This window comes from Zalophus californianus, chromosome 10, assembly GCF_009762305.2.
Source record: "Zalophus californianus isolate mZalCal1 chromosome 10, mZalCal1.pri.v2, whole genome shotgun sequence".
In the NCBI taxonomy this organism is placed as follows: Eukaryota; Metazoa; Chordata; class Mammalia; order Carnivora; family Otariidae; genus Zalophus; species Zalophus californianus.
Window position 1 is genome coordinate 82,068,495 of NC_045604.1, and position 16,943 is coordinate 82,085,437.

General features: G+C 55.1%; 1 protein-coding gene across 5 annotated transcripts in view; it reads right to left on the minus strand.

The window, feature by feature from the left end:
* The window catches only part of ABCC6 (ATP binding cassette subfamily C member 6), a 47,270-nt gene that overhangs the window by 11,756 nt on the left and 18,571 nt on the right, over positions 1-16,943 (minus strand). For all 5 annotated transcript variants that reach the window (XR_003522989.2, XR_003522988.2, XR_003522990.2 and 2 more), the window contains 13 exons: positions 16,531-16,692; positions 14,546-14,638; positions 12,858-13,061; positions 11,543-11,689; positions 10,805-10,892; positions 10,344-10,419; positions 8,797-8,923; positions 8,446-8,622; positions 6,209-6,376; positions 5,593-5,767; positions 4,017-4,092; positions 2,410-2,536; positions 494-701 (listed from right to left, as the gene is read on the minus strand). Coding sequence is in view for 2 of the 5 variants with exons in the window: in XM_027610952.2 (XP_027466753.1) it covers positions 494-701; positions 2,410-2,536; positions 4,017-4,092; positions 5,593-5,767; positions 6,209-6,376; positions 8,446-8,622; positions 8,797-8,923; positions 10,344-10,419; positions 10,805-10,892; positions 11,543-11,689; positions 12,858-13,061; positions 14,546-14,638; positions 16,531-16,692 (1,828 nt within the window). In the remaining 3 variants the exon portion in view is untranslated. The remainder of the gene's footprint in view (positions 1-493; positions 702-2,409; positions 2,537-4,016; positions 4,093-5,592; positions 5,768-6,208; positions 6,377-8,445; positions 8,623-8,796; positions 8,924-10,343; positions 10,420-10,804; positions 10,893-11,542; positions 11,690-12,857; positions 13,062-14,545; positions 14,639-16,530; positions 16,693-16,943) is intronic.

Below are 16,943 nucleotides of genomic sequence, written 5' to 3' on the forward strand. Positions count from 1 at the left end.
GCTTCTGGCTTTAGGACTGTGAGAGATGCGTTTCTATTGTTCTAAGCTACCAAGTTTGTGGTCATTTCTGTCAGCCCTAGGAAACTGATACACCCCCTTCTTCCCAATGCTGATCTGTGTGCTCGGGATGCGGCTCACTTCCCTCCCTGTCGCTGGGGTGGGGCAGATTTTATCCCTGGCCCATCCAAACACCGCAGTTGGTCTGTCCGCACCCGAGTCCTCAGCTGCCCCCAACAACTGGGGGCCAAGATCCTGCATTTATTTGCGGATGAGTCAGGTACAGACTCTGGGGGCTCCAGGAGAGGGGGAATGTGCCGTGTCCCCACTCCCTCAAGCCTTATCTGAAGGATGCAGGTCTGTACTTGGACCCAGGATGTTTGCATGGATGTGCAGGAAGGACAGGGTAAGCCAGGGACGGGAGGACCAGGGACTCCTGAGCACCTGGGAGGGGGCTGGGAGGATGGAGGGTGAGGAGGGCCCCGGGGAGGGGTACCTTGGAGGCAGCCCAGGAGCCCGAAGACCCAGCCCCGCAAAGCCGCCTGTGTCTGCCGCCCGTCCACAGTGGGGTCGTCCGCCCACAGGCTCAGCCAGTAGCTGCAGGAGAAGGAGGCCACTTGCTGGCAGAGGAAGAGGAAGAGAATGTAGAGGCAGAGGGGAGCCCCTACAGCCCGTAGGTAGGTCAGGTACATGGTGGCCTTCACCTGTAGCACATGGAGGGGAGGCAGGGGCAGAGAGAGGCCCCAGGGGAAGGAAGGGAGGAAAGACAACGTAAGACGCTCAAAGCACGTCGACAGGGCAGATGGAACCACCGTGCAGACCTTACCGGTCTTCTCTTGGTGCCTCCGGCCCGGAGCACCATCTCTCCTTCAGGCCCTACCTCGCCTCCAGAACCCCTTTGTCTGCAGAACCCTCAGAGGGCCAGTGGGGGCCGTAAAGGGAACAGGCTGTGGCACTTCCTGGCTTGGGAGTGATTTATTGAACACATACTACAGGACAGGCATGTGTCTCTGCCCCCATCATCGTTCCCACCTGACAGATAAGGAAACTGAGGCACAAAGAGGCTAAGACCCTTGCCTAAGGTCCAGCTCCCACGAATCTGAAGTTACTCACACAGCCAGAAGTAGCCAGAGCGAGCTTCTGGAGACATCAACCGGCCCCATCTTGCTGTTGCTGTTGCTGTTGCTGACCTGCTCGTGGCTTTCCCTTGCTCTCAGAGAAATTCCAAACTTCTGGTCTATCTCTCTGACCTTACCTCCTACTATCTGCTGGTCTCACGGGACCCCCTTCTTTTCTCTAGCACCCTCGCTCCTTCCCACCTCAGGGCCTTTGCACCTGCTGTCCCCTCTGCCTGGAATGCCCCCCCCCCCACTCTGTCTGTGGCTGGTCCCTTGCTTTAGGGCTCAGCTCAAGTGCCACTCTTCAGAGCATCTTAATCCAAGCAGGCTCCTGACTCTCAGTTGGTTGGTCCACATCTCGTTGCCCTTCCTTAGTTTTTTCTTATAGCATCTATCATTATCTGGTATTACCTTGCTTAGTAGCCTGATTGCTGTTCCCCCCCCACCACTAGTACGCAGTTTCCACCAGAGCAGAGACATTGCCTCGCATGTAGTGGGGGTTCTGTAAGTGTTTTCGGGGTGGATGAGTGAGTAGATGGTTGGGTGGGATAATGGGTGATTGGGTGAATGGGTGAATGAATGGGTAGATGCATGGATGGATGAATAAATGAGTCTGTAGATGAGTGGATGCATAGGTGGGTTAATGGATGGGTAAGTGGATGGATGGATGGATGGATGGAAGCGTGGATGGATGGATGGATGGAAGCGTGGATGGATAAGTGGGTGCAGGGGTGGATAGACAGAAGATGGGTAGATGGATGGGTGGGTGGGTGGATGGATGGATGGATAAGTGGGTGGATGGGTAGATGGCTGGATGAGTGAATGGGTGGGAGGCTGGGTGAGATTGAGAGATGACTGAGTAGATGGGTAGGTGGATGGATGGGTGAGTAGGATGGATGGGGTGGGTGGTGAATGGGTGGAAATATAGAGGGACACGGGAATGAATGAGTAGGTAGGCGGATGGATGGGCGGACAAAGCAGCATAGAAGAAAAGAAATGGATAAGCTGCAGATGGTCCTGATTGGAATCCCAGGTTGGTCCCTTGCCAGCTATGAGAACACAAACTCTTTAAGACCTCAGTTTATTCACCTCTAAAATGGGGCTATCATCATCTAATTATAGAGTGGTTATAAGCACGAGGAAATATGAAGGGTCTACAGTTTTACTTGGCACACAGCAGGTGTTCAATAAAGGTGAGTCTCCCCGCTCCCTGCCCAGTGCTGTATCTGATGGGAGGTCTTGAGCCCCGAGGGGTGGGGGGGTGGGCAGAGGGGAGGGAGCAGCTGGTGGTTACCCTGCCATCCTGCACACTGTCCTCTCCTGTTGGCCGTCCTGCCCACTCGGGGTCATCTAGGGCAACCCCTGCCTGGGTCTCTGAAGTGGTGCTGTCCTTCCCGGGGACTAACTTCATGGACCTGCCACTGAGAGGAAAGGAGGATAAATCAGTGTCTCTGTCCACGGGCTGTGTGCGCACCCAACACTCAAGGCCACTGGTAGCCACTGAACCCTGAGGTGCGCTCTGCACTCACTCACTCACTCACTCATTCATTCTACGAGCATACTGAGCACCACGGGGCGTCATGCTCCGTCCTCCCTCCGTGGTGCCCGGTGAAATGCTGTATCTTACTCCAGAGGCGAGCTAGCCTGTTCTTCTGATGCCACCTCGCTGAATGAACTTACTTGCCCAACTTTGAAACTTGGTTTTTCAGAGTCTTCGTTTTGGCTTAAGCTTTGCTACAATCATTTCGTGTGCCCCTGCAGTTTACCCTCAGACTTGCTAGTCCAGTTTGGCAGAATGTCAATTTTGCACAATTCAATGTTGAGGATTTCTCGTATGTCCCTTTCATCTATGGAGGAGTGGGCTACCTTAACCTTGATACCTGCTGAGTGTGAAGCCATGGGCAGCTGACTTAGCCTGTCTGTGCCTCAGCTTCTTCAGCTGTAAAATGGGGCTAGTCTATGTCTGCCTAGCTACCAATCAATCATCTACCCATCCATCATTTATCAATCTATCATCTTCATCTATGTACATCCATCTATCTATCTATCTATCTATCTATCTATCTATCTATCTATCTATCATCTATCTATCTATCTATCTATCTGATCTTATGTAGGATTATCATGCACTGGGAAGACAAGCGGACTTGTCCAGTGTGTGACCCAGATGTGCTCGGGGTGGCTAGCTGGCATGGAGAGAAGCTCTGCCCAGCCTCTACTTTCCCCCAGGGACCAAGGCCCCTCAAGATCTCCCTGGAGTCCTTCGACAGCCAGCGCTTAAAGCTCACACTGCCTGGCACCCAGGGGTCCATTGTTCTGTTTTACAAAATCACTTCCCATAAAAAGGGAGAGCTCCAGGTGGCTGGGTTCCTCTGCTGCAGACAGCCCACGATGAGTCCAGCTATGGCCTGGCCGGAGGGGGCTGGAGAAAAGGGGACAGCGGGCCTTCTGGTGAACCCCCACCTGTGTGTTCTGCTCTGGCCTGTGCCAAGTGATCCCATGAGTGTAGACTCAAGCCCTTTGCGCAGCAAGCCTGTCAAAGCATGACGAACAACAGGGCCAGGCAGGTCCTTAACAGCTATGGTGAGGATCTTTCTTTGGAGCCAGCCCTGCTCCCCTCTGGCAATGAGACCACCTGACAAACCATTCGTCATATCTGTGGGCACATTGGTCATTCTATGAACTGGCCACTTGGGGACGTCAACATTTTGGCCAATTGATTATCAGATGATTGAGGTGAAGAATCCCGCAGCTGAGCACCATGGCGGGCACTCAGCAGGTGTGGGGTCCAGAGTAGTTTGGGCTGCCCTTACCTGCCTGAGATGCAGCGGGTGACCCAGATACCCTGCCACACGGCCTCAGCCCATGCCCTCCCTGCGTTCAGCACCACAGCGGACTCACCTCTTGGGTCCACCCACAGGCCTCCCGCATCCAGCTGAGCCTCTGGGGTCCTCGGCCTCGGTCGTGAGTTCTGTCTCTGCAAGGTCAAAGGAGTCCTGTCACGTAATGGGGGTGAGTACTTGGGGTCCGGACGCTGGCTTTGACACCTGCTGGATATATGACTTTAACTTGTGTGAGCACCCGTTTCCTTCCAACTGGCTCCTGCAACCGCTCTCCATCCTCCCTGGGTTCTTCCGGGAACATTATTCCTTCAGTCACTCACTCATCCATTCCTTCGTTCATTCACTCAGCAAACACGGTCACACACCTGCTACAAACTTGGGGCTGGAAAGCAGGAGCAAATACCGTGCATGGCGTGACAGCCTTGCCCCAGCAGTTCCTTGTGCCTAGAATGTTCTTTTCTAGTAACTGCCAGCCAACCCCAGGAGTCACTTCCTTGAGGAAGGACCCTTCCTCCGACCATCCCCCAGGCCAGACGGGTTCCATCTCCAAACTCCAGGAGGGTGACGCTGTGAGTCAACACTTGGGATTTTTACCAGGGTGAGCCACTGCTCAACAGATGTTTGTAGCCAAGGCAGAGTCTGGGGCTGGGGGCCCCTGACTGTGTGTCCTTGCTTTGTCATGGTAGCGGGGAGTCGAGGGGCAGCATCCAGCCTACTCATGGAAAATCACATGCTCTGGAGTCAAGCTGCTCAGGTTCAAATCCCAGCGCTACCACTTAGAAGCCATGTAAGCTTGGGCTAGTTCCTTCACTTCTGCGCCTCGGTCTTCTCATCTGTGAAATGGAGGCAAAGACAGCCCTGACCTCCCAGAGGCATGGTGATAATTAAATGAGCTCACGCATGGGAGCTCACTGTGGGTGGGCTCGCATCGGCGGCTTCACTTCTAATGCGTGGTCATTTTTCCAGCACACATTGTGTTTTCTGGTTATTAGAAGCCCTAGCTATGGGACACCTGGGTGGGTCAGTTGGTTAAGCATCTGCCTTCGGCTCAGGTCATGATCTTAGGGTCGTGGGATCGAGTCCTTTGTTGGGCTCCTTGCTCAGTGGGGAGCCTGCTTCTCCCTCTGCTTATGCTCTCTCTCTCTCTCTCTCTCTCTCACAAATAAATAAATACAATCTTAAAAAAAAGAAGAAGAAGAAGCCCCAGCTAGCGTGTCGTGGGCTTTCTGGCCTCTAGCCACCAAGTGACCACCTTGCTCAGCCTCTGTAGCAGTTAGGAACCCAGACATCAGATTTGAACAACCCCAAAGCTCTAATCTTGTGACCTCAGAAAATCTGTCTTTGACCAGTTTGCTCATGAGTAGGGCAGCAAAGACTGCACATGCCTCTGAGGGCTGTTGTGCAGATCTAATGAAATAATGTACGTAGAAGACCTTAGCACTGTTCACACAAGGTGTCACTGGCTCTAACTGAGAGGATGCGTGGCCTCTTCAGAGAGCCGTCTGCTTCCAGGCCTGGGCCCCCACAAAGGCTGTGGCCAAGAGCATTCTAGTCACACCAGTAGGATCCTTGGAGCCTTCTCCCCAAGGGTGGCGGGAGCCAGGCACACACAGCTGGCCAAGACCAGCCAATACCTCCATCTCCACTGTCTTCTGGATGTCTGGCTGCATCCAGAAGGCCCACCAGAGCCCCCTTCCTGTGCAGGAGCTCCTGGTAGGGACCCATCTCTGCGATGGCTCCATCTTCCAGCACCACGATCCAATCAGCCTGGGGCAGGACGTGGAGCGTGTGGGTCACGAGAATCCGCGTCTGGGCAGGGAAGGGGTAGAAATTACACTCCTGTGTTTGACCCAGTCTTCCAGAGAGAGCTGGGGGGAAGGGGCAGGCAGTGTCCTGGGGCTCAGTGTGGGGCAGCTCCTCTTCTCGTACTCCTGCCCTCTTTCTGTCTCAGCAGAGCAACAGAGGGTCTCCTTTGAACGGTGTCTCGAGACAAGAAGACACAGGCTTCCCGGGAACCCGGCCAGTGACCTGAGGTTGAGCTGGAATAGTCAAACCATGGGCCCGAAAGCAAGAATTAACGGTTATAAGCCACTGAGATTGGGGGTTGTTTGTCATGCGGCATTGTCAGAGCCAAAGCTGACCATTGTAGGGGAAAATGAGACTTGGAGGAGAGCGCTGGGGAGACAGACAGGGGTCAGGACATTCCCCTGTCTTTGCCCTGTGAACACTGACACATTTTCCTGAACTTACCGTTCCGTGGAGCAGCCCGCTGGGCCCAATGACCTGGTTGAAGATGTGCTGGCCAACGTGGGCATCCAGGGCCGCCAGGGGGTCATCGAGCAGGTACACGGCAGCCTTCCTGTACACGGCCCGGGCCAGGCTCAGCCGCTGCTTCTGGCCCCCGGAGAGATTCATGCCCTGTGGCCACAGGAGAGGGACAGGGGCCTGGTGCACACCTGCTCATCAGAGTGAGGGCCAGCTCACTGTGCCTGTCCTCTGGGGCCAACTTCCAGCTTCAAACACTTGCAATCCAGCGGCCCCCTCAGCCTCCACTCAGCCTCGCTTCCTGGAGGAGTGGTCTGCACACTCTGCACCTATGTTCTCTCCTCCCTTCCGCTTCTCCCTTGAGTCTGGCTTGCGTTCTCTTTTCCTCACCGTATGGTCCTGCCTTCCTCAGGGACACCAGTCATCTCCCTGTTGTCCAACCCAGTCCTTATATTCATTCATTCATTCATTCATTCATTCAATCATTCCACTCCCATTTTCCACATGGCTACTATACACCCAGTGTTCTACGCTCTGGGGATATAGCAATGAACAAGACCCAGTCCCTGCTCTCATGCATCATACACTCTAGTGAGGGTGGGGTGGGAGACACGTCATCAATAAACAAACAAGTAAAATATATCACCTGTGGGAAGGTGTTATGTGCTATGAAGAATAATGAAGTAGAATTAGCGTGTACGCTGAACCGGCATGAGCAGGGTTGCGTGCGGGGTAAGGTGGTCAGGTAAGGCCTCTCCACTAAGGGGACATTTGAGTTGAGACCTGACAGAAGTGAGGGATGAGCCATGTGGACCCCTGGGAAAGAGCTTTACAAGCAGAGAGAAAAGCAGGTGCAAAGGCCCTGAGATAGGAAACATGCTTCGGGTGTTTAATGAATATCGTGGAGATCCATGTGGCTGGGGTGAAACAGAAAAGGGGGAGCAATGATAGGAGGTGGGGTCAGAGAGATAAGTGGGGCCAGACCTTGAGAAGCCTTGTTGCCAATTGTCAGGACTTTGGCTTTGACTCTGAGGAAGATGGGAAGACCTTGGAAGAGTCCAAGAAGAGGAAGCATGTGGTCTGCCCTACATTTGAACAGAATCCCTTTAGCTGCTGCACCAGGATTAGCCTATGTGGCGTGAAGACAGAAACAAGCAGGGCAGCCATGTAGGGGAGAACTGATGACGGATGATACCAGAACACTCAGTCTGCTCTGAAGGTGGACCCAACAGGATTTGCCAAGGGATCAGATGTATGGGTGTAGGAAAAAGAGGAAAATCAAGGACGACACCATGGTTTGGGATCTGAGCTCTGGAGGGATGGAGCTCTGGTCACTGGGGATGGGGATGGGTGGGCAGTTCCTGGAGGAGCACAGGTTTGGATTAGGAGGTGACAGTGGGACAGAAATGAAGGGCAACAGGCACTCCTTCCTTCTGCAACACCCTCCCTTGGCCTCCAGGATGCCCTGTCCTCCTCCCTAGACAGCCATACAGAGGATCCTCCAGACCCTGTCCTGGGCCCTCTCCTCTTCTCGCCAGGAAACCCTGTCATTCCCTTAATAGTAGCTCCTACCTTTTCACTCTCCACTCCCTAATCCAGGGCGGGGCAAACTTTTTCTGTAAGGGGCCAGACAGTAACTATTTTAACCCCAGTTCCATGACAACTGCTCATCTCTGCCCCTGTCATGCAAAGCCGCCATGCACCACCGGTAAATGAACGGGCGTGGCCGTGTCCCCATAAGACTTCATTCACAAAAACGCACAGGGGACTGGACTTGAACCTGGAGGTCATAGTTTGCTGACCCCTGCCCAATCCGTAGCTCCAGATGCATAAATCCTGTCTATTGGATATCTCTGCCCCAGACCCTTTGGTGAGGCCCAGAGAGGGGAAGCTATTTGACCAATGTCACCAGAGAAAAGCAGGGCAGGGCAGGATGGGAGCCCAGGTCTCCTGAAGCCCTGTTGCTGAAAGCCCCCTTCCACCAATCCCTACCACGCCTCTGCTTTTGTTTCTGTTTGCAGTCATTCGCTCATTAGCCTCTATTGATTGAGCTCTTCCCATGTGTTTGGCCCTGAGCGAGACCCTCTGTCTGCCCCATTTCCCAGCTCCGCTGTCTCCTCTTTGTCTCTCCCTCCACACGGCCCCACAGGCCAGGGAGACAAATGGTCCTGAGCGCCCACCTCCCATGCCTCCCTGTGGCAAGCGGGCCCCGAGACCCTCACCTGCTCCCCAATTTTGGTGTGGACCCCTGCGGGGAAGCTGCTCACGTCTGGCCACAGGGCGCAGGCCTCCAGGACCCTCTCCAGCCACAGCGGGTCCAGCTTCTGCCTGAAGCACACATTCTCTACCACGGATGTGTTCTGGACCCAGGCCTCCTGGGGCACGTAAGCCACGGAACCCTAAAATGCAAACTCATTTGGCCGTTAAAAGGCTGATAGGGATGGAGGTAGGAGCGATTTTGGAGAAGGAGGAGAAGCAGGGAGGCAGGGGACAGGGGTGGGGGGGAAGGGGAAGAGAGGGAGGGCTTTTAGGATGGGGGACATTCTAGAAGACAGGCAGGGGGGCAGCCTCACCTTGATCCTCACCGATCCCTCCACTTTTGACAGTTCCCCGAGGAGGGCAGACAGCAGGGAGGACTTCCCTGCCCCCACAGCCCCGACAACAGCCAGCAGACGACCCTGGGGCACGGTGAGGTTGATCCTGGCAACACAGGAGGGGAGACACGTCCCTGGGGCCCAGCCTGAGTCTGTGCAGGCCTGGAACCTCAGAGGGACTTTCCCGTTGGCGACTCATCCAGAGATCCTTCCCTCTCCCAGTCCGTCTGGCGACTCAAGCAGCCTTCTGGCCCCAAGCACGTGCATGTGCACGCACACACATGCGCACTCACACGCGCACACGTATAAGGCACACGTGCACTACAGCATACACGCAGGCAGCCTCCCAAAGTCAGACAAACGCATGCACCCATGCGGAAACGCGAACACACGCACGGACATGTGTGCACACGTACATTTACACAGACACACGAGCACACCTGTTCTAACACACACATGCGCACACATGCTCACACCTGTATGTGCACACACACCTGCTTGCACCTATGAAGCCTTGCATGCGTGCGCACACACACACACACACACACACACACACACACCCTGTTGTGGCAGGAGGGTTTACTGGCCTTGCTCTCCTCTAGGTTACTGCACTACGCTGCTCACCACTTGCCCTCTGCCCCTGCCCGTGGGCCATAGCCCATCCTCCACCCTATGGCCACAGGGACCTGTTAAAACCCAAGGGGGATCATGAGGCTCCCTCGGCTCAAGCCCTCCACTGCTCCCCATTTCACTCAGGAGAAAAGGTAAAGTCCCAGCAGTTCATGAAGGACGCCCAACCTCCTATTGCTCTGTCCCTTAGCCGCTCTGCTTCGGCCACACTGACCTCCTACGTCTCAAAGACTGAAGGCCAGTGGTTCTCAAGCAGGAGGGATTATGCTCCCCCCAAGTGTCATTTGTCACACCTGGTGGGGGGTTGCTGCTAGAAGCTGGTGGGTAGATACTGGAGGTTCTACTAAACATCCTGCAAGGCACAGGACAGCCCCTACAACAAAGAAATCTCCAGCCCCTACAACAAAGAAATCTCCAGTGCTGAGCCAGATAAACCTTGGTCTAGGCAATTTCCTGCCTCAGGACCTTTGTACTTGCTGTTTCTACCACCTACAAAGCTCTTCTCCCAGACACCTGCAAGCCTCATTCCTTCCCTTCATCATCACCTTACTACTCATGCCTCTCCCTCGACATCACTCCCTTACCCTGATTTCTCATTTGTGTGCCCGCATCAGAAGGTAAACCCCAAGAGAGCAGTGCCCGTGTATGTTTTCTTCACTCTGTCCCCTGGGCCTCCAGATGGAGTCTGAGCTTCCCATCTCCAGGAGTTAGTTCCTCCATCTCCAGGAGTCTTGCTTCCCCAAAACTCTCTGCCCGGGGCTGGTCCTACCAATCTCCCTTCCAGCCCCAGGGCAGACTAACCCACCCTCCAGTGCTCGGCTGTTGGAAGCTGCTGGAGCCTCTTGCATCTTCCTCCTGTCAAGGGGAAGGTAGTTGCCAGGGAGGCCATGCTGTACCTGTGCAGGCAGGGCGTGCTCTCCCGGGACCAAGCGAACGTGCCATCTTGAATGCTGATGCAGGTCTCCCCAGCAGCTGCGGGGCGGAATGGGAAAACCAAGCCATGCTTGGTGAGTCTCATCACACAACGGTGCCCGTGACCTCTCCGATTTTATTCTCTAGCTCGAGGAACACATGGCCATGCTTATCTCCCTGGCCTTTCCGCACGAGGGCAAGGACCTGGTCCATTAAAGGGTTTGCTGTCGTACGCCCAGAGGGGCACATAGTAGGCGCTCACAAGTCGCTGCTGAACAACCGGGGAGAAAGCAGCATCACCGCCCGTTTCCACGGAACACAGCTGCCAGCCTCATCCGCACGTGCCATCCTGGCGCCAGCAGCCCGCCCCAGCTGGGACCTGGCATTTGGCGCTGCCCGTCCCGTCATCCCTCCTGCACCCCCTCCTGCCGAACTCTGCACTCACAGCATCTGGAGGGACTTGAGTCCACAGCCCCAGGGTCCACTTCTTCCAGGCAGAGGAAGGCGGCCAGACGGTCAAAGGACACCCGGGCCTGGGGAAACCAAAGCCCCAGGTCACTGATGCCCAAAGAGCAAAAAAAAAAAAGAACTCAGGCTTCGGGTGTCTGGTGCCTCAGGATGTGGAAAATCTTCCGGTCTCCCAAGCTCGATGCATTTGCCAGGCATTAGCACAAAGCTTTCTGGGTCACGCGAAACAGTGTGCACGGAGGTGGGGACCATGAGGGTGACAATGACCTCCCAGCCCCGCTCCCCCTCATTAGCATAACAGGGACAGTCGGGCTGCCATCCTGCAGGTGAGACCCAGCAGGAGGATGGCGGCTTTTCCAAGGGACTCATAGACTGTTATCAGAAATGATTCCACACTTTGTCCACCTAGGGCGGCCGTTTAAATGGGGACGCGTCAGCGAGGCAACTTGCTCTCCGTCACAGCTCAGTGTGAGTGGAGACAGCACGGGAAGAGAATCCACATAAAAATGCTGGGTATGGAAAGCGAACGGGCAGGCTGGCACGTCCCTGGGCCCCCTGCCCCTCCCTGCTTCCCTGCTCTGTCTCCCCGCCTCTTCCTCCCTCCCCTTGTCCGGCCTCCTGCTCTGCGGGCAGTGTGGGGATGCATGGAGTCGGGCCTTCCCGCTACACCCCTGCAAGGCTGCCCCCAGGGGGCCCCCCCACCCCGCTGCCTCACCTGCACCAGGGCGTTGATGGAGAACGGCAGGAAAACCTGAGCCTTGTTGAGGATGGTGAGGACCGTGAGGGTCACAAAAGCTTTCTCAGCATCCAGGGTGTTCTCCTCGGCCGTGAGTGTATGGACAGCAAACAGAACCAGTGCGACCTGGGGCGGGGCACACGGGCGGTGACGATGAGCTGGAATGGTCTCCTCCATCCACCCCTCACCCCAAATTCTGCGAAGCCCCCTGATCTCACTCCTAGTTCATGCAGATGTGTGTTTCTTAAAGAATACGAGTGTTTTGGTGAAGGGAGCTGTGTGTGCAGTCCCCGTTCTCGGACCAGCAGCTGTTGGTCCCAGGCGTCCGGGGACACCGTGGCGTTTGATCTTGGTAGCATGTGGAACGTTCTAGACGTGGATGGGACTTGGGGTTCTAGAACGCCTTGGAGATGACCCTGGAGTTGCGGGCATCAGTAGCACTCGAGGGGAGGGCCCTGGACACTGGTGGCATCTGCAGTTCCGGCTGTCACTGGGTGATGTCAGTTCTTGGTGTTGGCGATGTTTCGGTTCTAGGTGTCCCTTGGTGATGATGCGATGGTCCCTTGGTGTGATGGTGACTCAGCGATCCTGCCGCGGAGCTCTCATGGTTCTGAGTGATGGTACTTGTGGTTCTGAGTGTTGTGTCAGCGACATCAGATGCCCGCCTGGCCCCCCGGGGGTGGGCGGGGGGGGTCTAATCCTTCTAGAAATACTGGTTAAGGCCCACCTGCCACCAGCCTTGAATATCTTATGAGGAGTCTGGATTATTTATTTATTTATGCAGCAGTGAGTCACTGCAGGTTTGTCGGCAACAGTGTGACCAGAGTCAGAGCCGTGCCTTTAGGAAGGCTGATCGGGCAGCAGTTTGTGAAATGAACTGGAGAATGGGACAGGCCCCGTGCCCCGTGCGGGGCCGCTGCACCCGTGTGACAGCCGGCGTCCATGTGGACGTGGGGTTCTCCCTTGGCAGCTTCCCGCCCCTGTGTCCCCGTCCCCGTGCCAGAAGCAGCAACAGTCCCAGACGCCTGGAACCTTCTACAGGAGAAAGGCGGACCTTATTAGCCACTGCCGACTTCGGGGGCATGGTCTAAGTGGTTAGCTCACTCAACACAAAGCAAGGATCTGTGACAGAGGGAAGGATCTAGGAGAGGTACATTTTGATGGATGGGGTGGTCTGCAAAGAAAAGCTCCAGGATCCGGGGTTGGGGGGCGGCAGTGGGCTCCGCCTACCTCATCCCCGCCGAGCACTCCCTCCCTTAGTCTGTGCTCTACCGAGAGACCAGGGTGACCTCACCAGAAACGTGGACGCTTGGAAGGACACCAGAGACACAGAGAAGAGGAGGTTGGAGGTCCTCAAGGCTCCCAGCTCCTGGCCCCGGATGCGCAGGATTCTTTCTAGAAAGGCTCCCTCCCAGCCATGGGACTTGACGGTCTTCATATTCCGGATGATGCAGCTGGTGAGCCGCGCCCGAGAATCCTTCTGCCCCATGTGTTCTTCCTAGGACCAGAGGGAAGAAGGCAGAGGTCAGGGAAGTGTCAAGAATTCTCCTTCTGCAAAACCATCACACCCCACGTTCAGCAGATGCGGTTGATTCTTCCAGCACACCAGGGCCCAAGCTGTCTGCCTCTCAGCATCGCTGTCCCCACCGTCCTGGCCGAAATCACTGTCATCTTGCCCCTGGACCACAGGGGGCCTCCTCCCTCCTGTCCCCATGCTTCTGCCCTCATCGTGGGCGACAGATGACGCGCCATCACAGAGTGACGCTCCCAAACACCAGGAAAGGGGTGGAAGAGGCAGAGCCCTGAATCAGCCTGGGCCTGGTGACATCCGGAAGGCTTCCTGGAGGAGGGAGTGACGCATGAGCTATGAGGAGGAGGAGGTGCTGAGCACACCAAGAATGGGCGGATGAGGTGGGCGGGGAAGATGGAAGGGACAGCATGACCCAGAGGCCAGGCAGTGTGGTCCGGGAGGGGGTGGGGGGAGGGGGAGGTGGGCTGGACCGTGGTGGGACTTGGAGGTCAGGCAGAGGAGTTGGGGCCGTGTCTCCCTGTGTCTCACCGAGGAGGGGCATCGTCACAGGGGCCAGTGTGGAGAAGGTCTCAGAGGAGGCCAGACAGGAGGCCGGAGCAACAAGGTGTGTGAGACCGACCTTCCTGCCCCTGACCTCCGTCCCGCCCTCCCTTCTTCCCTCCTTCTAAGTGCCAGGCGTCATTCTGGAAGCTGAGATTGCATCAGCGCCTAGTTCTTCCTGTGGTGAAGGTTCCAGTCGCAAGAAAGAGAGACAGCAACTGGAAGAGCCAGGCACAAAGTGACAAGTGCTACAGAACCAGACGTCACAGGCCAGGTTGATGAGCAGCTGGGTGTGAAGGGGAGGAACACGTCGCTACGGTCATCGGGGGCCAGTGAGGGGTGGGGGTGGGGGAGACTGGGACGTCTTGGGGGAGGGCGGTCCGGGCAGAGGGAACTGGAGGAGTAAAGGCCCTGAGTGGAGCTTGAGGGTCAGGGGGAGAGAAGTGGGGGAGTGGAGTGAGCCAGGGCAGAGGGCCAGGAGGTGAGGCCAGATCCCAGATGGCCTGCTGGCCACCTCAGGATCTTGGCTTTGACTCTGAAGGAGATGGGAGCCATTGTGGTTCTGAGCTGAGAGGGTGTGTGAAGAGGCCCGGGTAGGGACGAGGGCAGAAGCAGAGACCCAGGGAGCATGAGACAGGGGCAACGCTCTGGATGCATCTGTTGATAGGTGGCATGTGAGAAAAAGGGATGCATCAAAGCTGGCTTGTGGCCTGAATGCTGGAGGGGTGCAGCAAGTACCCGAGATGGGGGTGCTGGGTGGAAGGCGAAGGTCTGAGTGACGGGAAGGCTCACGCCACCATGTGCCCCCTCCCCTCCTCACCTCCCTGCACCTGCACCAATGCCAGTCCCATGACCTGCCCCTTCCCACTTGCTGCCCAGCGTGGCCCTTCTCCTTCTCCCCAGTAGCACACCTGATGCTGTTTCCTCTTCTTGGTGATGAAGAAATTCAGAGGGAGGAGGCTCATGAAGACAGCGATGGCAGTGAGGGCAGAGGGTCCTAGAAGCTGGAGACAGAGCAGGTGGGATGCCACAGGACATGTCCAAGAGTGCAGCTCACAACCCCAAGGGATTTATTTGGTCAGACTTGGGTCCTAAGGCAAGGGATGCCAGGAAGCTGATGAGAGCAGTCAGTGGACACCTGCTGAGGATGGAGTCCTTCTCTGTCATGGAGGGGAACAATGCACCAGTCGTGCTGGAGTTATATTCAAGCAGGTCATGCTTCTAGACAGGATAGTGCAAGGGTGCATGCCTGGCCAGAACGGTGAAGTCGGATCTGCGGAATCAGGGTCTGAGTTCAAATTCTGACCCTGGCGCTCACTGGTGTGGCCTTGGGCAAGTTACTTACCCTCCCTAAGCTGCAGTGTCCTCATCTATGAAAGGGAAACCAAGCGTCGCCCATCACCTATACTAAGTGCCCATGTCATACAATCAGTTATTACCCTAGGCTTCATTTTACCCCTGACAAGGTTGCCAGATTTAGCAGGGAAAAAAAAAAACAAAAAACCTCACAACAACATAGGATACCTAGTTCAATTTGAATTTCAGATGAAACAGCAAATGTCTTCTTAGTATAAGTATATCCCATGCTACATTTGGGAAATTACAATTATTTATATTAGATTAGATATATAATTTATTTATATTTATGATATTTTAATATCTATTTATATTTATATTATAATTATTATATCCCATGCTATATTTGGGAATAAAGAAATTATTCAGTTTCTCTGAAATTCGGATTTAACTGGACGTCCTGTGTTTTGTCTGGCAGCCCTACCCCCCAACCAGCTTCATGACTTTGGGACAGTTATGTTCCCTCTTGGCTTTTGTTTCTCTATCTGGAAAATGTGGGGGTGGGGTGCGTAAATGATTTCTAAGAGGTTGTGACTGTTTAAAATTCCACTCAAGGTCATCTGCATCCAGTTTCTAGAGAAACCCTCTTCAGACCATGGCCCTCAGTTTCCCCTCTCAGCCTGTAAGGACACGAGTTCTGGCATCTCCTTGACAACCGAGCAAGCCAGTTTCATTTATGCAACAATCATGCCACCCAGTGGCCAAGTGCAGAAGTGCCCAGAACGCAAACACCAGCCCCCAGCCAGAGGTGGGAAAATAATCCAAGGAGGGTGAGGGTAAAGTGAAACTCGCTCTGGCAAAAATAACATCACTTGGAAAACATGTTACAAATGCTAACTGTGGCAACTTCGATGTCCATCCTCCCCCCTTAGCCAGATTTCAGGGTGACCCTCTGATGTTGGGACCATCTGCCAAAAGGCCAGGGAAGTGATGGGTGTGTGTGTCTTCTGCCGATTTGCTGGGGGGAGGAGGGGGAGGTCTGCGCGCTCATATGCTCTGCATTTTCCTGTCTTTCCTTGCCCTCTCTCCTCCTAACTATAACATCTAACATTTATTTATTTATTTTTAAAGACTTATTTATTTATTTGGAGAGAGAGAGAGAAAGAAGGAGAGAGAGAGAGCACATGCTTGAGAGGGGGGAGGGGCAGAAGGAGAGAATCTTCACTGTGGCTCCCTGCTCAGCACGGAGCCCGACGTGGGGCTTGATTTCACGACCCATGAGATCATGACCTGAGCCGAAACCACAAGTCGGACGCTCAACCAACCGAGCCAGCCAGGCACCCCTCACATCTAACATTTATATATTGCTGGTCAGGAACTGTTTGAGGCTATGCTGGGCCCTGGACACAAGGTAGCAAGTCAGACAGGGTCCTGGCCCCATGCCCCACGGTGTCGGGTCGGGACAGTAGGAGGAGATAATGTACAGTTACCATGATGTACAGTGAGCAAATACCACTGGGTGGTATTGGGGAGTATCCCACGCTCACAGTCAAAACGCCACTGATACCCCCCGCCTACGGGTCACTGAACTATGGCATACCTGCCAGAGATAGACAAAGCAGATGATCATCCAGATGACGGTTATCCAAGACCCGTTAAGGTAGATGACACTCTCCATCAGTCGCTGTACATCCACGGACACCAGGTTGACCATGTCACCCACTGCACTGACCTCTCTGGAAGCGCTGGAGAGGACCAGGACCTGGGCAGGGCGGGAGGAGCGAGACCTACGTCAGAGGGAAGGACATGACGACTGTGGTGGAGGAAGGCAGGGGGACCCGCCGCACGGACGGAGCAAGGGCACGGCAGCCTGGCAGGCCTGGGTCAAAGCTGGTCTGCCCTTGCTGGCAGAGGCAGGTCTCTGTGCACTCATCTGTAAAACGGGCCAGTAAACCTCCTAAGCCGCCCTCCTGGGGGCCGTCGTGAGAATTCAGAGAGATGACAAAAACGGAA